This window comes from Prionailurus bengalensis, chromosome E4 (genome assembly GCF_016509475.1).
Source record: "Prionailurus bengalensis isolate Pbe53 chromosome E4, Fcat_Pben_1.1_paternal_pri, whole genome shotgun sequence".
Lineage (NCBI taxonomy): Eukaryota > Metazoa > Chordata > Mammalia > Carnivora > Felidae > Prionailurus > Prionailurus bengalensis.
The window spans coordinates 37,078,320-37,101,898 of record NC_057360.1 but is presented as its reverse complement, the minus strand read 5'-3'; the positions used below and the strand labels follow the sequence as shown (position 1 = coordinate 37,101,898).

General features: G+C 37.6%; 1 protein-coding gene across 2 annotated transcripts in view; it reads right to left on the bottom strand.

Annotated features, from left to right (window-relative positions):
- Positions 1-18,954: 18,954 nt before the first annotated feature.
- Positions 18,955-23,579, bottom strand: part of NEK7 (NIMA related kinase 7) — a 163,846-nt gene continuing 159,221 nt past the window's right edge. For both annotated transcript variants that reach the window (XM_043568322.1, XM_043568323.1), the window contains one exon: positions 18,955-21,989. In XM_043568322.1, the coding sequence (XP_043424257.1) occupies positions 21,879-21,989 (111 nt within the window). In that variant the 3' untranslated portion in view covers positions 18,955-21,878. The remainder of the gene's footprint in view (positions 21,990-23,579) is intronic.

Sequence of the window (23,579 nt, the reverse complement as noted above, 5' to 3'; positions counted from 1 at the left end):
ACTCCCAGGTATGAAGGATACAGTAATTCCGGGGGTTGCTAAAAACCTGTGCCAGTTGTATGCTCTACTACTACTGAAATAATACAGAACACATCCTCTGGGGAGAGAAAAATTGTCACAGATTGTCCCTGAGATCAAATTTGGAGGGAGCCCAGTGTAGGAACTTCATCTGGACTTGGTCCCCAAAGTAATACATAGTGAAGAATCTGAGGAGCGCTTGGGTGGCTCAGTCAGTAAAGCATCCAGCTCTTGACTTCGGCTCAGGTCATGATCTCATGGTTTGTGGGTTCAAGCCCCATGCCTGTTTTGGATTCTCTCTCTCTCTCTCTCTCTCTCCCTCTCTCTCTCTTTCTCTGAAAATAAATATATATTTAATTTTAAAAATCTGAGATGGGTGGGGACAAGTTGACTGTGATCCGCTTGACCTATCTTGAAAATGTCTAGCTTTATCAATGATATAACAGCTACTATGTAAGACAGATTATTTTACTGTCACAACCTATGTTCGAGATGAAGACTTAAAGCTATGTTTAAATCCCTATGTTAGAGATGAAGAAAATGAGGCTCAGAGAGATGACCAAAGCCAAATAGGTCTAGGTGTAGGAGAAAATAGAAAACGCCCAGCTTGTCTGATGACAAAACCACGCTCTTTCCATGATATCCTATTAGAAATGCTTAACCAAGGATAAAAACGATAGCATCCATGTATCACTAACACTTTGAGAATATTGGTAACCATTTGAATCAACTGCTTATTTTTTTCAGATTAGTTCTAGTTCTATAGCAACCCCTAACTATAAAAGTTTTACTCAGACTTTCCCATTGTCTTATTTATAAAACCCAAAGCATTTTGATAGCACCTTCAGCAGAGAATGATCATTAAAGAATGTACGTAAATTATTTTAAAGACATAATAGATCTCCAAGGACATCCTCATAGATTAAGTGTCAGAGATGAAATATTACATTTCAACTTCATAGGCCTTTTAGAGTAGATATGAAGACAATAATTGAGAGTCCTGTAATGTGAAATTTATGATACTGCAATTCTAGAAGCCAGTCATTTTTTTGTAACAAGTTAACAAAATATGTGATCTGACCTCTTAGAGTAGACTCTGTTTCAGACCCTGTCTCCTGATATCCCAAGCAATCAGATTCCATTTGTGAATTTAAGGGATTTATATCAATGAGCCTCATCACCGCAGAATCCTCCATGCTTTAGAAAACTGTATCATCTCTAGTGGAGTATTTGGCAAACCACTTGATCTCATTTCAAAACGAAAGGACTCTGGAGACACTGATGCTAAAAAGTGTGGTTGTAATAAGGGGAGGTTGACTTTGGCTCGTGGGCCATTCTGCAGAATGCCAATCACCAGCATGGCACCTTAGATATAAATGGGTGATAGAATCAAAGAAGAAATAAGGTCCTTTCCAGCCTCCTACCCAGCAAGGCAAAAGATGAATGCCAGTCTGCTCCACTTCTCTGTATTCAGAAATACATACACAAAGCCCAGTAGTCTCTGGGCAGCAGGTGATCTGTAAATTCCCTCGTCTGTTTGGTTCTGCTCTAAGAGCAGCCTTATTGAGCTCTGTGATATTGCTGTTTCACAATTTCCTATACTGCTTCTTAGCTCTTCAAAGAATAAGGAAATCAATAAACTTTCTTCTGTTTGTTTATTGCAATTTGGTATACAGTCACTTCAAAACCTCCTTTCCATGCTGGCTCTAACAGCTGAGGGAGGGTACACGGGTAGAAAAGCATTTCTTTCTTCAGGAGCTTCGTTATTTCTTTCCCTATTCCCTGTGGCTGAGTACAGGATGATTTAGCAACATAGCACAGTGAGGGGGATGTCATGATGGGCTCTGACATTGCCTGCCTGGGATGAAGGCGAGGGCCAGAATCGCAGTGATCGCTGATCACACGGGAGAGAGGGTGTGCAAGCATCTCAACAACTTGTTTGCCAGCAAATCTCTGGCTCTCTTTTGGATTGCGGAAGATAGCATTTCTAGCAGTAGCTTCATTTTTATATGTTGGCAGGTTATTCAACCAAATAAACAATCATTTTTTATTGTTGCTGAGTACTCTACCAGCCTGCGGCTATCAGAAGCTTTAGAATAAAGGAAGCATCCAGAGCAAATGGCTACTGCTTATAAAACTCACTTTCCCCGCCCCACCCCCACCGCCCCCATAGGGTTATGCTTTAAGTCTAAGTCCCACTTACCATTTTAATTTTAAAAATGTCAAATCTCATCCTCTGAAGAATGCTTTCGTTGGAAAGAAAGAAATATATTTGAGTTTAACCTAAAGTTAAGTTTTCATGAAAAATGGGGGCAGGAGGGAGAAACTAAGACTTTGCACCAGTAAATAAAAATGAAAAGAGAGATGTTCTCCCAGAAAGAGACATGGCATTTCCTGCCCAAAATTTTGCTCCTATATTCAGGGTTGGCAGCCAGCAACATAAGGTTGTGTATAGTTGTGGGGACTGAGGCTGACTTATTATATACCTGTCTCTGGCTATAAAAGGAAGACAGAAAAGGTCTTCTCCCTTACCAGTATTTCACCTTCGTCATATATGATTCGTGATAATATAACCCATTACGCTTAAAGCAGCACCCAAACATTTTCCTGAACTTCATCTTAATTCCTTAGTTGAGATCTTCCAGTGTTTCACCTTCCATCTCTGTGATTGGCACTTCTCCTGAGCAGGGACCCTGGGCTTCTGCCTGATGAAAATAGTCAAGATTTTGGTCCTCCTGTCTGGACTTTTGTGTAGTTCAATTAAAATTAATGGTGTTTCTTCTACCTGAAATCATAGTCATTTCTCAAAATGCCCCATAACCCTTGAAGCTCAGTTCAGATGCTCTATTTCACGAAGCATTCCCTGACCTTCTTCACAAGTTTCAATGATTCTTTCCTCCTATGCTTCTAAAGCTTTCCATTTGACCCACTTTAATGGCACACATATCCTTCCTTTTAATGTATATTATCAATGTGTGATATCTCCTGTGGTTGAAAATAGATTCCTTGCCAACGATACCATGCCTTATCCATTTCTGAAATGTCTATAATGTCTAGAACTAACTTGTTCATAATGGGTCCTCAAAAATGTTGAATTTAGTTTTAGGAGAAACTTACCCAAGTATGTTATGGATTTATTATTATTATCATTAAGTTTATTTATTTTTGGGAGACAAAGAAAGAGGAGGAGGGGCACAGAGAGAATCCCAGGCAGGCTCTGTGCTGTTAGCACAGAGCCCTATATGGGGCTCAACCTCATGAACTCTGAGATCATGATCGGAATGGAAACTAAGAGTCGGACGCTTAACCGACTGAGTCACCCAGGTGCCCCGAAGTGGATTTAAAAAAATGTGTGGAAATACTGAGCAGTAGGAGGATCTGTTTTAAAATTTACATTTTACTATTATTCAGGCATCTGTTGAGGCCAACAGATCATGCGATGACTGCCATTGGAAAGATAGTTTGTTAATCAAAGTTCCCAAGAGAAGGAGGCACTCCCATGCAGGCCATTCCCCAGGGGCCACACAGGGTAGCACTAGAGGAAGTGAGGACGGAATCCTGAGCAATAACCTTAATTGTGACTTTTCAAGAAAGCTTGGAAGAGGCTGGGTAAACAGCTAAGCACATTTAAGATTGGCGAGTTTGAATAATTTCAATGGTGTCTGGGTTGTCCCTACTTGTCTGATACCCAACCATGAGTTGATGAGAGCAGGGAATGGTGACCCCAGAGTGTAAGAACCTGATAAGGATGTTTGGGGGGTTATGGGCTCTGCATTGGTTGGTTTGCATCTGAAAGTTATGCTAGCAGATGAGCCATTTGCTATCTCTAAAAATTGGCCATAAAAGGAGTAGTCTTACCAGGGTCAGCTTACCAGATGTCAAAGTGTTAGAAATACTGAAAAACTTAAAATGTACAACTAATTCAGGAACTTCTTGCCCACTGGAAGCTACTTCTTCCTCGCACGGATTACCTATCTCTGTACCTCTCCATATTCCCACCCCATCCATCTGTTTGTGAATAAATACAGTTCAATAGTGCATAAGGAAAAGATGTGTCTTTCCATAAAATTTACACATAATTTACACTTAACCTTTTAGGTACCATGATATTCATCTTTTTCAAAAACTGAAGCATACTGTAGACCCATAAGTACACTCATCTTACATGGAGACAGCTCTAAGAATTAACACAAAGCAATGACATTGCTTTTTATTCTAACCATTTCATGAGACTCTTTTTTTTTTTTTAGCATTTATTCATTTTTGAAAGGCAGAGAGAGACAGAGCATGAATGGGGGAGGGGCAGAGGCAGAGGGAGACACAGAATCTGAGCTGTCAGCACAGAGCCCGACGCGGGGCTCCAACTCACAGACCGTGAGATCATGACCTGAGCCGAAGTCGGCCGCCCAACTGACTGAGCCACCCAGGCACCCCAATGAGACTCTTTCTGAAATACATTACACATTTTCTTATACTGTTGCATGGTGCTTAGGGGTATAGACTCTAGTCCTAGAATGTCTGGGTTCAAAATGTCTAGTCTTAGAATGCTCTGCCACATCTTATCTGTTACCATTAGGCATGGCACTTAACCCTTCTGTTAACCTTTATCGATTGCCTCATGTGTGAAATGGGATAATAACAACTGCCTTGTGGGATTGTTGTGAAGAATAAATGTGCTTAGAACAGTTCCTGGCATATAGTCCATGCTCAGTAATATTTGCTTTCGTTTTTACTAAGAAATAGTACATAGAATAATGATCAAACTTTTCTTCATGACAATACACAATGATAAAAGAGACTCAAAAGATGTCTCCAGCTGTAATCTACTGTCCTTGTCTGATAGGTATGCTCTTAGATTCTACTTTTGGCTTTCGGTAGGCTTTATGCCTTTTTAATAAATCAGGCTATTTGTCAAAATATATGTTTGTTTCTTCTTATGTTTATATGCCCTTAGTACCAAGAACAGAGCTTAGAGCTTAATATCTACCCAACAAATATTTTCAAAAATGAACTGTAATTCCTAGTTTTTGCCATTACACTTGTGTCTAGTACCAAACAATAAAATGTTTTGCTTGTAATCTGCTAAAGGCAGGAAAACCAAATGTTCCAAAGTGGGGAGGTCCACACGTGAGCCTAAGCTTATATACAGACATGTCCAAATAAACCAAAAATCTATTTTCTCAGTAAAAGGAAGAAAGCAAATCTCACTGTCAGAAAAGGATGACTCAAACACAACAAATTGATCTATTTATCAAGCTTGACTGCACTTTTTTTGTGTTTGCTACTTGATTCTGACCATAATCCAGTCTCATAGACCCATGTCAGGGTTCCAGACTCATAAATAAGTACCAATAATACTATTTACTAGAAACCTTGTACAATGGATGCCAGCAGCACAGCTCTGTTATGCCTTTCACCATGTATATAGCTCAAAATGGGAAAAGAGGGCATTGTCTCCTTCCTCTACTTCTCTCCCATTTTGTGGCACATCCCCTTGAAATTCTTGCACTTGTAAGATTCTCCTCCACAGTGACAGTGACAGTGATGCTTAATGGTAGACCAGTGACCTGGTGGAGTGATGATGAACAGAGGCGGAGGCGCACAGAAAAAGACGGAGCTAGACTCGTCAAACCAAGGGATTCTTAGGAAGATTGGCAGAAGTGCCCATTGGAAGTGGTGATGTTCAGTTGAAGTGTTAAGTGGTGCTTAATAGATGGTTAGAAGTAGCTGACTGGCTTTGGAGATGAAAGTTAAGTAGTTGCAAGAATGTTTTTCATTTGATAAATATTGTGGTAGGTTCCCAAGGATGTCCATGCTCTAATCCTTGGAACTTGTGAACATGTTACGTTTACATGATAAAAGAAGACTGCAGATGTGATTAAGATTAAAGAGCTTGAAAGGGGAGATTTTCTTGGATTATCCAGGTGGGCCCAATCTAATCACATGAGTCCTTAACAGCAGAGAGACTTTCCCAGCTGCAGGGGGATGACAGCATGAAAAAGAGTCTATGCACCATGTCAGGCTTTAAAGATGGAGGAAGGGGCCAATGACCGAGGAAGGTAGGCAGCCACTAAAGATGAAAACCAGGGATCAGATTCTCCCCTAGAGCCTCCAGAGCAGCCCAGGCCCCTGAGACCTTGATTTGAGACCCATAAGATTCAAGTGAGACTTCTGACCTACAGGACTGTAAGATAATACATTTGTATTATTTAAGCCACTAAGTTGGAAGCTTAACAATGAATGAATACAAATATGTATGGAGTTCCATCTTGGACCAGCACCAAAGTACCACAGCAACAGCGGTGTACAAAGCAGACTCATTTCCTGCCCGACTGAGGCTTTCAGTCCTGTGTTTGTGGAGTTCTAAACCCACTGATAAGTGCAAATAAGTATGAGGCAGAGAGGGAGCATCTTGTTAAGGCACTTCTACTGTATTACCATGTATATTAAGTGTGTAAACCATATTCTGAATCGTCAAAACAGACAACTTCTGAATCAGCCTTTCCTACCTACAAAATGTGCTCTTGACAAAAAATATAAGGTATTTGTGTAACTTCAGAGTGTTTTACTGAGATAAAGAAGAAATCGGGGGCGCCTGGGTGGCTCGGTCGGTTAAGCGTCCGACTTCAGCTCAGGTCATGATCTCACGGTCCGTGGGTTCGAGCTCCGCGTCGGGCTCTGTTTCTGATTCTGTGTCTCCCTCTCTCTCTGCCCCTCCCCTGTTCATGCTCTGTCTCTCTCTGTCTCAAAAATAAATTAACGTCAAAAAAAAAATTTTTTTAAAAAAAGAAGAAATCAAAAACTAATTTAAAAAATGATAAACAATTCTGTAGTATTGTCTAGTAAAAACTGCCAGAGGTGATGAGTGGAATGAATAGCCAACAATTAACTTGGCAGAAGTAATAAAAACAAGTGACATGTGGAATTAAATACAGATGACTGCCAGTATTTCCCTGGCTTAGTAAATTGGTTATTTACGAACTACCAAACAGAAATATAACTGCATATATACCTATCATACGTTGACTAATTAATTTTAGGTCATAAACAACTTAAGAAATGAAGCAAGTTTTCTCATTATTTGACCTCATATTTGTATATTCCATTGGATTTGATGCAAAATATTAAAATGGATGCCATTTCTTGAGAAATAAAATACCTTCTTTTTTGGTTGTCACCAATAACTGACAGGAATGAAAGGTAAGTTATAAATGGACAAAGAGGCTACTGCTTCGTTGTCTGTTAGCTGGGAAGACAAAGTGAAATATCTGGTTATTTTTCATTTAACTTTTTGCCAAAGATTAGCTTTCTCAACCATACCATGTCTCCTTGTAGAAATGCATACCAATTTAAATCAGAAAGGAGACAATTTCCTTACAGATGGCAAACTTAGAGAATGAGCCTTCTATCTGACTTTAGTAAAAGGAAGGATAATTTTGTTTCAAGGACAAGTGCAGTAACCATTCTATATCATATAATTAACAGCTCTCACTCTGATAATTTCTAAAGACATTGTCTTCATGTAGGAAGACAACTTAGTTTCCAATTTCCACCACTCCAGATGCCTTTCTTGTGTCCACGAGGACGTCTTAACCTCAACATTATTGACATTTGGAGTAGAACAATTCTTTATTGTTAAGGGCTATCCTGTTCATTGCAATATTTAGCCGCATCTCTGGCATTTACCCACTGGATGCCAATAGTATCTTCTCCCCGCTTCCACCGCCCCCCCCCCACTCCTAGTTTTGACAATCACAAATGTCTTTTGACATTTCCAGTGCCCTCTTGGGGACAAAATCTTTGCAGTTGAGAATCATCAGCCTGTGTGATGACTAGTGATGAAAGTAAACTAAAATAACAGAAAAATATCTTTGAAGGTATGAAGTCACTTTGTAATTCATGGTTGTACTTCCTTATTGACTTAGTGACGAAAATAGCTTCCGTTAGCAGAGCATGGGACAATTTTCTCAGGGTTAACTTTGTAACGTATTGACCATTAATGTAGCACAGACTGATCTTTCATTGCAGTGATCAAGGTCTTTCATATTCATAGCCAGAATTGAAATAAAACTTTAAATCCTAGTGATTTCTAGGGGGAAAAAAACACCACAATATTCTGTTAGCCACTCTCCCAAATCATTTTGTAAATTCCTTTTTAGTTAAATCAAAGGATAGCTATATATGACTTAAAAAGATAAAAACTTTAATAGAAGCCCAAGAAATATGAATATTATATATATATATACATATATCACCAAGAGTGAGGATTAAAAACATCACCAAACAGTAGGTACAGAGGGACTTAGAAAGAATGACCAAATTTAAGCCCTTGTCATGAAATAGGGGATGATTAAATTATGTGGGATGCAGGATGTGTGATACATAAAACGTGAAAGATACAAGAAATTCAGTGTTTATTTTTACAAGTTTACTTACAAAATGCTCAGTGTCCACAGAAGGAACGGTATGAGGTGGTTGGGGAGAGGAAAACGGATTTCTAAAGGAACAGCTGAATTCTCTATCATTTCTATTCTTTCTATAACCAGAGCAACTTTGGGGTTTATTTACAACACATAAAGACAAGAGTTTTGAATGGTGGCTTGTGCTTGGTGCTTTAAAAGAAATATTATTAAAGAATCTCTAGTTGCTTTAAAAGTAGAATAACATATCCTGAAGAGGAAAAGTATCATCATATAAAATTTGGAACTAGTTTGAGTCTCTAAAGATACATACCCGTCAATCAACCTGCACAAAAATGCAAGCACAGACCGATTTGTGTAGTTCAATAGGGTATGCTTATGAAACACCAGGGAGAAAGCATGGCTAATGCTAAAGCATTGGCTACTTTGAGCAGATGTTATATTTAAGAGAAAGGATAAAGTGGATAAAGTTCAAGGTAAGCTGGCATAGTACTACCATTTTCATATCTAGCTGTCCTGTATGTATTGCAATAAGATCTGTTATTGTTACTGGAATCTCACAGAATAAATGTGGGGAGGGGGCACCTGGCTGGCTCAGCTGGTTAAGCGTCTGACTCTCGATTTTGGCTCAAGTCATGATCTCACAGTTCCTGGGATTGAGCCCCACATCGGGTTCTGTGCTGACAGAACCACGAGCCTGCTTGGGATTGTCTCCCTCTCCCTCTCTGCCCCTCCCCCACTCGTTCTCTCTCTCTCTCTCTCTCTCACAATAAATAAACATTAAAAAACACTTTAAAAAGAATAAATTGAGGGAAAATGGCTTTTATTTGAAATTTTATGGAAATAAGTTAGATACCTAGATTGATGACTTAGAGACAGGAAAAAAAAATTATCCTTCTTCACACTTTGCCGCCAAATACACAAAAAGGAGAATATGGTTTCTGTAATAATGTAGATCAAATTGATGTTTGCTCATTTTACACAGCCAGCATGAGATGTGTAATCCCAGGTTTCAAGGAATAGCGGCATGTTTCAAGAACACTAACCTCACTTCTAAAGAGCAAATATTTTTGAATTCCTCATTTTTCAGTTACCAGGTGAATTCCCGTGGTTTAACCTATGGAAAGACCAGATCTTAGAGTACAATGCATGCGTGCCTGCACACACACACACACACATGCACGCACACACACACAAGCAAGCTACATGTTCTTTTTTGCCCTTAGGAGATTGAAATTTGATTTACCAAGCTAGTGGACAGGTTGGCAATTGAAATCAAACTGCTCTCTGCTTCTCAAAACACTAGGCATGAGGGTCGTTTCTTCTGATTGGTTATCCCTGGAGAGAAGTAAAGAGCAGAGGGAGAAAATATTGTGGCCAAATGCACCTGAGCTAGCTGCTGGATCAATGGTCAGTATCAGCAGGGCTCTATTTAATGAAGCTTACACCAGTGTCACCGCCTTGCCGACAACAGTGGGTAGCTCTGGAGCCAATGCAGAGGAAGCAGAATCCATTGGAAGACAGAACAATTGCTTCATTTTGTGGTACAAAGATAGAAATCTGATTTTTGTGTACATAAGAGCTAGCTTTAAATCCTTAACTGGAAGAGAGCCTTGCACAGAACACAGAGGAAGACATGATAGAAAGGGACTGTGCAAGGCTGTCTAGTTCACAGAACTCCAGGAGAATTGCTGAGAGAGCTTTATAGTCAAGGAGCTCCCAGGCTCTGTAGACAAACACCCACCCAAAAGCATGCTGTCTCAGTTACCGAGAGAAAATCGTTGTTTTCGTTTGTGCTTTTCCATGATAAAGTGTTTTGACAAATCAATAGAAGCAGGTAAAAACTCTGCTGATGTGATTTACACCTAATTTATCTCATTATTGCCTCATTATTATGGGGGAGCCTCAGCAGGGCACCTCTCCCAAATGCTGCATCAGGCACACACTTGAGAGTTAAAAGGAAAATAGAACTGACAGTCCTAACTCAGAATATCCGTGTTGCTTAAATGTTCTTGGATTTCCTTGAACTGCCTTTGTGCTTGCAAGTAAAATTATGAGGCAGTTATGTCCTTTTAAAGACTTGTTTCTAGGTGTTAGTAAGATTAAAATTAAGGCATGATTTCTCTGAAACGTTAACACAATGCAGCCTAAAATTAAGGAACTCAGATGATATCTATGGTCTTCATGCATATTTTAGATTTCCACATCATAATCCACCTTATCTCTTATAAAAAATGCATTATGCTTGTTTTTAAGCATTAGGATAAATCCATCCTTCACTAGATAACGGGCAAATTACTAAAACAGACCTGTCATCAAAGGAACCTGGTTGTAATAGGTAAAATAGGAGAGAATCATACCTGTTTTTACAATCTTAGTGGAATAGAATGTGAACTCCCGAAGTACCATCACGTCGACATATTAGAGCCATTGCCCTTTTATTTTTTAATTAAAAAAATTTTTTTTTAAATTTTATTTATGTATTTTGAGAGAAACAAAGACAGTGCGAGTGGGGCAGGGGCGGAGAGAGAGGGAGACAAAGAATCCCAAGCAGGCTCCATGCTGCCAGTGCAGAGTGGGATGTGGGGTTTGACCTCACGAAACCCCGAGATCTGATCTGAGCCAAAACCAAGAGTTAGTTGCTTAACCGACTAAGCCACTCAGGCACCCCAGAGCCGTTGTCCTTTGAAACGAACCAATTCCCTGGAACTTTAATCAACATCCTCATATTCTCTCCCAAATCCCCCATTTTCTGGTCTTCCTAACATTTTTCATGCGTTGATTTTCCCCACAAATATTTGCTTTGAGTACATCGTGGGCAGGAGATCACTTTCTCTCACCACTATCCAGGCTGTGTGACCTTGGACAGCTCAACATTTTGAGCTTTATTTGGTAACGTGCTAAAATCAAAGATAATATTTACAACTACTTAAGTAATTAAGACAATTCAAACAAATAATATAGGGCATATGTCTAAGTGTTACACCTAGCTCTTGGAATGTCTCTAGGGAATACACATTAAATGTAAATACACTCCATTTTTCCATGTCTGTGATTGCCATTAACAGATCTTCGTGGGGTGATAAAGAAGTCCCTTACTGAGCTTCCTTCTCAATCCCCTGTTCTACTACTGGCTTAACGTTAAAGCCACCACTTCTCCACCCCCAGGCCATTCATTGATCAAATGCTACACCCAACATACCAGCTGAGCAGGCTTTCTTCCCATTTGTGTTTGCTGACTGTCCCTGTGAGCAATCCACTAATAAGAGAGGGACAATAGAGAATAAAAGGAACTTCTTAACTCATCTGTATTTTAGCTCTTGCAGTTCTGGATTTTTTCTCAGAAGATTCTTCTGTAGTCAACTTGACAGCATGAGACTGAGCAGAAGAACTAAAATAAAATCTGACTCTTTCAGTGACCTTGGGAAAACACTTTATCTTATTTGGGCCTCAGTTTTCTCAACGGCTACAAGGGGGCAATGACATCAGTTTCACAAGAATATTGAGAAACTACATACAAATGAGTCCATGAATGTAAATATTCATTTAACAAGACTTATTGGATGCTTACTATGTTCCAGGTGCTTTGCTAAGCACTGAGGATGTAGCAATAATCATGGCAGACATTGCCTCAGCCATTAGGGACCTTAGAACCTTGCGTGGAAAGCAGACACAAACTAATGACAGAATATTTCGTTACAAGAGTGGTGCATGCCATAAAGGAGAAGTACGGTGACTTAAGTGAAGGTATTTCACTGATGAGGAATGTCAGGAAAGGCTGGGGCAAAGAAGGAGCATCATGCCAGCTTCATTTTAAATACTTGATAAATGCAAGGCACACAGAAATGAATTGTGTTTATCTGGATCTAGGACTCCTACAGCTATTAAAGTGGACAAATGTCTCCTGATTATTCAAGTTCCTACATTTTCATTAAAAAGTGCATTGTTTAAATAGCCTACAGCATCAAACACATACGCTGATCTTGGAAATGATGCAAAGATTGTATTTCAATGATTGAGGTATTCGAACACACATTTCAGGCTGTTGAGGATATATAAGTAAATGATAAACATATAAATGTTAGCCAATAATATATATTCCTTATGCATTGGTAATCAGGCAAATTTGATCGGCAGAAGCCTGCAACACGTCGTTGATTCATCCATGTATTTACTGAAAAATATTAAGTGCCTCCATGTCAGGTACTTGGGTTATCCTCATCACAGCTTTAGGCAAAACTGCAGAGACATTTATTTCTTGTACTTCCCAGACCCTGCCCTATCCTGTTCCCTCATGTTGCCTTTGGACAGGTCACAGTCCTTCCTGAGCCCTCACACCACAGTCTTTCAGTGAAGAATGCCATTCGGCCAAATCCCTTGCCAATCGAAATGACCTACCCCATCGTGCAGTGGACTCTGGATTCTCACCGAATAGCGGACTGTCGCAAGGAGGAAAGTACTCCGATTAGCCTTCTGTGTTGGACACTTTTATTTCCATCCTCACAAGCTCTCAGCCTGTCTTCTTCTCCAGCCATTACTGAGATAATAGTGTCACGCAGGTGACGTTGGCAACACACGCCCTCAGCGGCTGCATTTGATTCTCAATGTCTTCCTTGGAGACAGATGAGGCAGGAGCAATCTGCAAGACCAGAGCTCCAGAGGAAGTTTGGGCTGAGGAGGCCGTCAACACGTGCAGGGGACAAGAGGAGGTGGTGGAAAGCCAAGGAGCCCGGTACAAGGGGACGGTCAGAGCCAAGGAGGCGGTTGGTGGGATCAGCACACTGGTCTCAAAGAGTGGAAATGAGTAAATATTGCTAGTATGAGCCAGGTTTCCCACTGTCAGATAAGAGTTAAAATTTGATGAAGGAATAAAAAAATAATTTGGAGGAAAACTTACTCCTTGTAGTAGCATGCCAGCTAATAAATGTAGAAGGAATGACAGAATTGGAAAGTCATCATCTGGCAACCATCAAAGTAATAAAACAGGTAAGAACACTCAGTGGATGCTAAAACTAGTGGGCAACACGGTATTTACATAGTCTCCAAATATCTACCTAGTACCTACTATTAATTACAAAGTAAAACACAATAACTTTATAGTTTAGGGCAGCAATTTAAGTGATCAAAATTTGCACCAACAGTAATGGACAAATTGACATTCTTGCTTCATAAACTCGGCATTGCTTCCGTAATGTTCCATTTCGTGAGGAAACATCAGAAAAACCTGAATTAAAGGTCATTATACAAAATAACTGGCTTGTACTTTTCAAAAATGCCAAGGTCATGAAAAATAAAGAATAGACCGAGGAACTGTTTTCATGTGAAGGTGACAAGAAAGGCGTGACAACTAAATGGCTTAGATCCTGGGTGAAAACTAAGAAAATAATTTTTGCTGTAAAAAGCAATTGCTGAAATTTTGTGATTTGTAGGTTAGATAATAATAACGAATTAATATTTCTTTCCTGATTATTATGGTTGTACTGTGGTTATGTAGGAGAGATCTTTGTCTCTTAGGAAAGCAACACTCAAATATTTGGGGGTAATAGGCATCATGTTTGCAACTTTCTGGCTGGCTCAGAAAAAGTCTATTTATAGAGATTTGAAAAGAAATAATGATAGGGGCATCTGGGTGGCTCAGTTGGTTGAGCATCCAATTCTTGATTTCAGTTCAGGTCATGATCCCGAGGCATGGAATCGAGTCCTGTGTCAGGCTCTGTGCTGAGCATGGAGTTTGCTTAAGATTCTCTCTCTCTCTCACTCTCTCTTTCTCTCTCTCTCTCTCTCTCTCTGTCTCTCTCTCTCTCTTTCCCCCCATCTGTCCCTCTCCCTGGCTCATGCTGTCTCTCTCTAAAAAACAAAACAAACGACAATAACAAAACACAATAAAAAACAATAAAAAATAATAAAAACAATAATAAAGCAAATGAGGCAAAATATTAACATCTGAGAAACAGAGGGGAAGAATTCTTAAGTTCTTTGTACTAAACTTGCAATTTTTCTGTAAGTTTGAAATTATTTGCAAATTACAAGTTTAAAAAATATGTGCAGACTCAACATAAAGTTATTTTGAGTAGAAAAAAATGTCCATGCTTTTGTACTGAACAACAGAAAAATATAAAGAGGTATAAGGAAGAACTTATATTGGTTTAACTATCTTTGTCGTCTACAGTCATAATCTGAAGTTAGCAGCTTAGTTTGTGCCCTTCCTTAGCTTCTCCATGTTCAGATGAACATATACAAACATATGCCCATAAATGCATATTTGCATATAAAACAAAATTATAGTTTGTTTTTTAAAATTGAATCACCATGCCTTTGGCTTGGACCTCCCATTATCAAGGGACAGAAGCATTATGGGCTTATGGAAAAAAGTATAAAACCAAACCCATCTTATTATTAATAGGAGTAGGAGTGTAATGTAATTTATGCCCTATTCAAAGACATTCAGATTTCCTCCTCTCTTCATTCTTTTTCCAGGATACGCTGTGCTGCAATAAACATCTTTGTGTAAAGAAGATGATAGATAGATAAGATAGATGACAGAAATAATCTTTATAAACGGCTTTTGTTTCTGTAGAAGATTCTTCAAATTGAAATTGTGTGTCAAAGTGAATATATGTATTTACTTAACACATCACACTAGATTACTTTTTAAGAATAATGGTAATTCACCCTGCCAATAACAATTAGAAGAGTGCATTTTCTGCTTCTCCAGCACTGGATACCTGCTTTTCATGTTTAAATTGATTTATTCTGCTATTGACTGTGTTTAAAATTTCTTTGTTTCAATGTTTATTTTTGAGAGACAGAGCACGAGTGGGGGAGGGGCAGGGAGCGAGGGAGACACAGAATCCGAAGCAGGCTCCAGGCTCTGAGCTGTCAGCACAGAGCCTGACACGGGGCTCGAACTTGTGGACTGTGAGATGACCTGAGCCGAAGTCAGATGCCTAGCCAACTGAGCTACCCAGGTGCTCCTGCTACTATCGATTGACTTTCTTCTGCTGTGAATTGCCTTATATCTTGTTCGTTTTTCCTCCTCTTTTTCCTATTGGCTTGCATTTTTACTTACCAATTTTGCTTATGAGGTTGAGGGTATTTACCTGTATACGGTTCCCAGGTTTTCATTTGTATTTGGTTTATGGTGTATGTTAACATATGGTATCCATTGCCAATTATTTAAGTGGTCCAATATGCCTATTTTTTCCTTTATTTTTAGTTTCTTGTCTAGATTATATGGGTCACCCCAAGGTTATGCATTCTCCTAAATTTCTCCTTTGCTTTCCTTCCTTCCTCCCTCCTTTTCTTTCCTTCTTTATTCAGATCATCAATTCTTTTGGTATTTACCCTTCTCTATAGTGTGAATTAGAATCTTTGTTTTCATCCAGTGGATAGTTCTAGTAACTTTCATTTAATAAAACATACTTTCCTGCAGATAGAAGTCATCCTCTTTCACATATTAAGTTTCCATAATACTTCTTTGTGTATTTGACCTTCTTATTTTGTCCCACCATTCGATTCCCTTGATCCTCTGACAATATCACACTGTTTAATTGAAGTACATTTACGGTAAGTTTTACTACTTGGTAAGACAAGAGCACTCTATTTTTTAAAATGTTCTCGGCTATTTTTATATATTCATTTTTCCATGTGAACTTTGACATCATTTTATCTGGTTCTAAAAAAAAAAAGATGAGATTCAGATCAACACTATATAATTAATATTACATAGGTCTTCCCATCTGGAACACAGCCTCTTTTTCTATTCGTTCAGATTTTGCTTTGTGTTCTTCCAGATTTTGCTTTTGCAACCAGATTTTGTAATTTCCTTCACATAGGCTCTGTACATTTCTTGCACAACTATCTTGAGGTATTTTGTAATTCTTGACTATCATGATTTTTTTATATTACTGATTATGTTACTATTGCATTATCTTTATATCACTGATTATCACAAATATAGAGAAAATATACATTTCTAAATCCACCTTGCTGCATTACTCCATCCCAACCCCCTCCCTCCCCCAGGCAGGTTCTCAGATAGCCTGGCTATCTGCCACAGCATTCCTCCTCCGCCAGCAGGACCCTCCCCTTGTCTGTTCTTTGGCTGGCTCCTTTTCATCATTTATGTCATTTTACGTCAATGTCACGTCCTCAGTGTCGCTTTTCCTCCATAGGACTCATAACAATTTGCATTTATATATTTCTATTTCTGTAGATGCCTTTCTTTCTGACTAGGTTTTAAATCTAGGAACACAAGAGACCTTTTGCTCCAGACTCTATATAGGGCCTCATATAGGAGGGCACGCGATAAACATTTGTGGACTTTTAGTGGATAAATCCTTTCCGGGGACCTCCTCCTTCTCTCTTACCACCTTCTGTACCTCCCTCCAATATCTTGTTTCTTCTCCACATGCTACTTTTCTTAACCTTCAAACCATTTTAAGTTCACTTTATCTTAAAAATTATGCTAGGACTACTTCTGGCTACCATCTAGTTTTCCTTCGTGTATCATCATCATTTTTATTTTTACCCGAATTTGTTTTGCACTCCAGTCTCCTATTGAACATGGGATATTACCATGACTTCCTCATTAAGTCCAAGAGCCTCATCTCAGTCCTTATTATCTTCAACTTCTTGGTAATTTATGGCAACTTAGAACTTAAAATTTTTCTTCTAGAGTTGCTTGTTTTTGCTTTTCTTACCCCCTTACTTGCCTGTGCCTCTCCTGATTTTTGTTGTTTTTGCATCTATGCACAGTCCCCTGAAGTGCTCAGCTCCACTTACAACGTGACAATCTTCATTTATTAATTCAACAAAAATAAGTTGAGTGACTACCAACAGGGCATTGTGTTAAGTGTTACACATCACACTGAACAACACAGGAACTACTTGCCCATCTAGTGTTTATGGTCTAGCAGGGAGACTGAAAGTAAACAAACAATCACATAAGTAATCATTTGGCTACAGTTGAGGTAGGCACCAGAAGGAAAAGTATAGGATGCAGTCTGGGTGGCTCTTGAAAAAGTGTATTTAATGTCAGCCATGAAAGATTGGTAGGATTTTTTTTTTTTTAATATATACATAACCAAAAGGGAAGAGCTATTTGAGTTGTACTGGTCCAAAGGCGAGAAAGAGCTTGGGGCCTTTAAGAAACCAGTGCAGTGGGACTAGAACGGATAGAACAAAGCAAAAATAGATGAAGCTATAGCCAAAGAAGTACGTGTATTCTATTCTACACTGACTGCAACACTACGCTATAAAAGCTATGTTGAGCAAGCACCTGCTTGGTACCAGGCATCACATTTGGTCCTTTATAAAAGGTATTCTAATTTAATTCTCTTGTAGAGTTAGGAATTTATACTCCTACCTTACACTTGAAAAAGTAAGGACTGGAGAAATTAAATAATTTATTTATAGGATTACGTTTCTAGAAAGGAGTGGAAAAGATGATCGTTCTGCATTCTACCACTCACGGTGAAAATAATTTACTTAAAAACCCCTGGTCACAAAGCCTACTTTTAAAATTTCCTTTTATTTTAAAAATTAGATTTAGAGACCCAAGTGAACAAGCAAGAAGACCAGAAACTCCTTCAAATAAACCTCTCTCAGTCAAAAGATAAAACACACATCACCAACTTTTGCGTCTTTCTCGGATAATTAATCTGACGAGTCTGTTTTAGTTCATCATGAATTGTACTAGAGACTCACATGTAAGTAAAAATAGATAACGGAACAACTCCGTGGAAGTTTTTTGATAAGGGTTTCATTGCAGATGTCATCCTTTTGCACCAATTTGGTGGTAAATATAGCTGCACCAATTAATAACACATTAAACATATATGCCCAGTACTGACTTTTCTAATTAACAAATACCCTTTTGAAATAAAATTTGTAACTAGTCAAACACTTTCTTGTGGCTAAAATCTATTACCATACAATTACATGTGTGTGCGCATGCACACACACACTTGAGACAAAAGGTTCTGTAATACAAATTGCAGATTACAAAGTTAGCTGTTCTTTGCCACAGACTATTTTGAATGTGATCCTGATGTGATAGGTAACCCATCACTGCACCGTCCGCCTGCGGATTTTACCCCGTAAAGATCTGGCCTCAACGTTTCCAGGTGTAGAAAGTAATCTTTACTTTTTATGTGAAAAGAATGTTCAAATTATCTCTAATATTGTTAGCAGCTTATTACAGTGACAGGAATGGAAACTGTGGCCTAAATTTTGGGCTCGTAGTTTTATAATTTTAGAACACCTTTCCTATTCAAAGACAGAAAATGATGTACCACAGAGAGTAGGAACATGTGAAGGTGTGCCTCACTTTAATTCACTCTTATAAGAACTTCATTATTACCCTCGACTGTTTTAATTGTTAGGCTTCTCCCCAAAGGATAAAGTCTTAGAAATGATTAAGAACTGTTTTTTCTGTAGGTTAAGTGTTAAGCGACGTAAACAATAGTAGGTTTTAGGGGGAAAACATCACAGATACATAAAAATTTTATTGTACTCATTTTTTAATTTTGTATTTTTATTTATTTTAGGATACTATACAATTTTCAAAGCTAACAACAGAATCTTTTTTAGTATGTGTATTTGAAGCATAACAAAATAAAAGTTTTTCACAACAGGAGTCCGTATTACAGTACTATTGAAATATGAGACATAGGATAATTATGCTTTTGTGGGTTATGAACATAATACATTCATTTTGAAGAAAAAAACATTTAATATGAATAACATTTTGGTTAAAATAAATATCATGTCATGTAAATGTTAACAGCAACACCTGAAGTATATTGATACAAAAAAAGGTGTTTTGTAATATAGGTACTACGTAGAATGGTGAAGCATTCATGAAATGGCTGTAATATCTTATTAAATTTACAATCACTGCACATTGCTGAGCACTTTATTTATATGGGGATATCCTTCTTCCACCATTCCTAAACCTCAGCATACAAAACAAAGTTACCCCACATTTTCCTCTGGGAAACTGGTGCCAATGTCTAAATAAGGTTTAGAATCGGATGCACCTTTCATTTTATTCCTTCCCAATTCAACTGTTTTACTTAATCAGTACCAAATTTACCTATAAGAAGAAATATAAAGAGGATATTTTAGAGGTGATTATAAAAATTAAAACTTCTAATCATCTTCATAATTCTTTGAAATGATCTCATTCAAAATTAAAATTTGTTTTTTACACAGTGGTTTCTTCAGGAAAAAGTATGAACACTTAGATGAAAAAAAAAAAAGATACAATACCCAAAACAAAAAGTTTCCCCATGTAGAAAATAATAATGGACTTCCCTGATCATTAAATTCTTCCCAGCTACTTCCTTCTAGCAGAGAGATTCACTGAAAAGAAAAGCTTAGGTCTTTCCTTAAAAGTCACTATGAGGGGTTAAGCTAATGAATTTTAGATTCATGTATTTTTAAAGAATTCAAGAAAAAGGAGAGTGTTCCAATTACAGAAAAATTGTCTCTCAATCAATTATATTACAAGAAAATGAATAGGACACTAATGGTCAACAAAAATAATTCTACTCATACCTCTGGAGACAGATCTGTGGATGCTCAGTGTAGAAGTTATAAGTAGCTGGCATCTGGGAAAAACAATGTCTCCAGCCCTCATTGAAAGGACCACCCGTGTGTCCTTTGTCTCTCCCAAGGTAAAATTATCCTTCAGGAACCAGAACTGATTAGATTCTGGGGAGAAAAAAAAAGTTTATGCTTTTGCCCTTTATAAACCACTTTTAACGTTTACAAATGACCGGAAAGTATTCAAATGATTGTACAAAAACTACTTATATGAGCAAACAAAACCAGCGGTTGCATCGGCTAAAAGTAGGTGTTCTCCGGACATGAGGTTTTCACGTTGGCAGGAGTATCCATCCCAGGGTTAGAAGGTGGCATGGGGTCCTTGAACAGTGACTGCCACTCGGCCTCTGGGCTTTCACAATTCTGTGAAGAACTGGTCACCACTAACACGAAGGCATTCAGGGAAAACCGATCTCCACAACAGCATTTACTAAGCTCTGCCCCTTTCCTTAAACTAAATGAAGCGTTACCATCTCTGTCATCTTGGTGCATGAATACAGTACTTTGCTTAAAGGCTTCTTAACAGAAATGTTACTATCATAAAAATTCTGGCTGTGGTAATGGCCAGTTTTCATTGCTTTAAACATATTCTAAAATTACAACCTTGTCGAATGAATCAGAACGGTGCCAACATTCACAGGTACAGTACAACATACATCCTTTCTTCTTCTCTAACAAGACAAAATTACACACATACAGGGTGGCCCAAGTCTTAAAAAGTTAAAAAAAAAAAATAATGTTTTCAATCCAGGAAAAGTGATGGTATACCAAATATTTTTTTAAAAGGGTATTATGTTCTCAGAAAACCTGACACATAATGGATAAAATGCACATACAATATAAATAAGTAACTTGAAGAATACAAAAAAAATTTCTGAAGGGGACCAATCCGAACTTCAATAAAATCTCTGAATAAAAACATATGCTTACACCTATAGTGTACAATTATGAAGAGAGAACTTAAATTTATAAAGAACTTGAAATATAGTACTGCAAGATTATTCAAAGAAGATTTTTCAAATGTACAAACAATAATAAAAACACAAAAAAAGCCTCGGGCAATGTGCAACTTTCAAAATTACTATCACACCAGCCAAATCCTTAACCACTTTTTAAATGGATTCATTTATACCACTTTAACACAAAGAGAATATCAAAGATATTAAAACAAAACAAAATAAAGCAAAGAACTCTTCAGTGTCTGACTCACATTTTGTCCCCCAATTTTTTTCACATTTAATAGTTGCATTTTGAAAGTTATTATAAGCTAAGAATTTGAAGTGTTTCTCAGTTTATGTCTACATTTATCTTAAGAATGGTATTTGAAAACTACAACGCTAAGAACTAAAACACATACTTCAAACTTTTAAAAGTAAAATAATCACAAAAGTTCACAATTGTGTTAATCTCAGATGTTCATAAATGACACAAAAAGCAAACGAGTCACGTGTTCAGATACTTTTCCTCAGGTTACAAGTCTATCTTGATGAGTGCCAAGCCTCACCTTCAAAATTTGGCACTGTGGATCTATCTGAACACAATTTATCCGCAAAAAAACCTCTAAATATTTCTAAAGACCCTTAGTCGTTAAAACTCATTAAATTTCCTTTACTCTCCTAACATGCAATTCGACTCTCCAAAGTCACGTGGGGTTTGCAAGAAGGTGACTTAAACGGGTACAAAATGAAGCTTATATGAAAACTGGTTAAGGATTCAAAGCACATTGGCTCTGAAATATTAATCTTAACACCCAGACAAAAACGGGGAGGTATGGTTTGCACAAAAATACTTTAAATTATTTGGGCGATGTTCTTCATGATCTTCATGTATTCAGCTGCTTGCGGTGTACTCATGCATCCTCTTTGCTACGCCATATACGTAGATGATGTCTGGTCGCTTCTCCGGATCTGGGTTGATGCACATATTCACTAACTGTCGTAGCTACAGAGAAAGAAAATACAAGATGCTTTAGAAAACCATTGGCATAAGTTATTAAAAATATTCTGACTAGATACAGATTGATAAGGAAAGTACATTTTCTGACTGAATATTCGTATGTGGAATTTAAAAAAACAAAACAAATGAGCAAAGGAAAACAAAAAGAGACAGACAAAACAAAAAACGGACTCTTAACTATACAGAACAAACTGATGGTTACCAGAGGGGAGGTGGGTGGGAGGATGGGGGAAATAGGTGTGGAGATCAAAGAGTACACTTATGATGAGCACTGAGTAAGGTAGAGAAGTGTCAAATCACTGTATTGTACACCCGAAACAAATATATTACTGTATGTTAACTATACTGGCATGGAAATTAAAAATTAAAAAAAAAATAATATATATGACTGCTGTCAATGATTTTACAATTAGTTGAAAACTCTGAGAAGTATGTATAGTCATTGGTATTAATGTCAAGCAAAATGTATTGTCTACAATCATAGGCTTTCAAATAATTTTATTATTTTTCAAAGAAGCTTAATTAGAAGATCGTAGTCATGAAGGATAACAGGTTTTTAACTCTAAGGCTCCAAATTAACTGAAGACATATACACGTTTATTTGATCTAGGATATACTACCTTAGCCGCAACTGTAAGTTTATATTTTCGTAATTATATAGTATATATCTATAGATCTAAATTTTTATGAGGCACAGAGTAGATCAGCTATCATATGCATTTATCACACACTCTTTTATAGAAATATAAAATGTTTTTATTAGTTTCATATTAAAGAAAAACACTCTTCTGAACTAAGAGTAATAAATTACAAGCAAGGTGAATTATGAATAGTATTCTAATCCTCATCGCCATGAAGCAGGGTTAGCATCTTCACTTTATAGATAAGAGAGCTGAAGTTTACTTATTTACATTACTTATTTACATTACAGAAAATATGCACATTCAATAAATTTAAAAAATGTATATCCTCCTCCCATCTGGTCCTAGAGCCGCTGAGTAGAAGAATATGGGATTTCTTTCTCAATTCCAACTGCCATCACTTTATGAGACTATGTGTCTTCATAACACTGTATAAGGTCTTTCACAGATGATAAGCCAAATCAAGAGGAAGGGCCAGATTCATTTGCTTTGTAAGTATGTCTTGAGAGAAATAATTTAGGTATTTTGAAAACTTGCATTAATTCTTCCTGGCCAGTTATTACCATGTAGTAAATGGTAATGGTAATGTTACACCCACTGAGAGAGGGTCTGAGGATTTAAATTTATATTCCTTGCAGTGCAGCAGACAATAGAATTCAAAATCCGTAAGGGGTACAGCAATAGCAAGGCATTTTATTATGGTGATCTAAGAGAAATTTAAATCAGAATGAGGTTGGCATTTTACCCATTAAAATAAAAACAAATACATCCCATTATACACAATACAGAAAACAGTAGGAAAAGCATTTATAAGGAACTTATATTTAAAAGATAATGTGTTCTAACAGGTCACCTAGTTGTCACATATTTTGTTTAGAGATAAAAATGACCAAAAAAAAAAAAAAAAGCAGAAAAGATGACAACAAAAAAATAT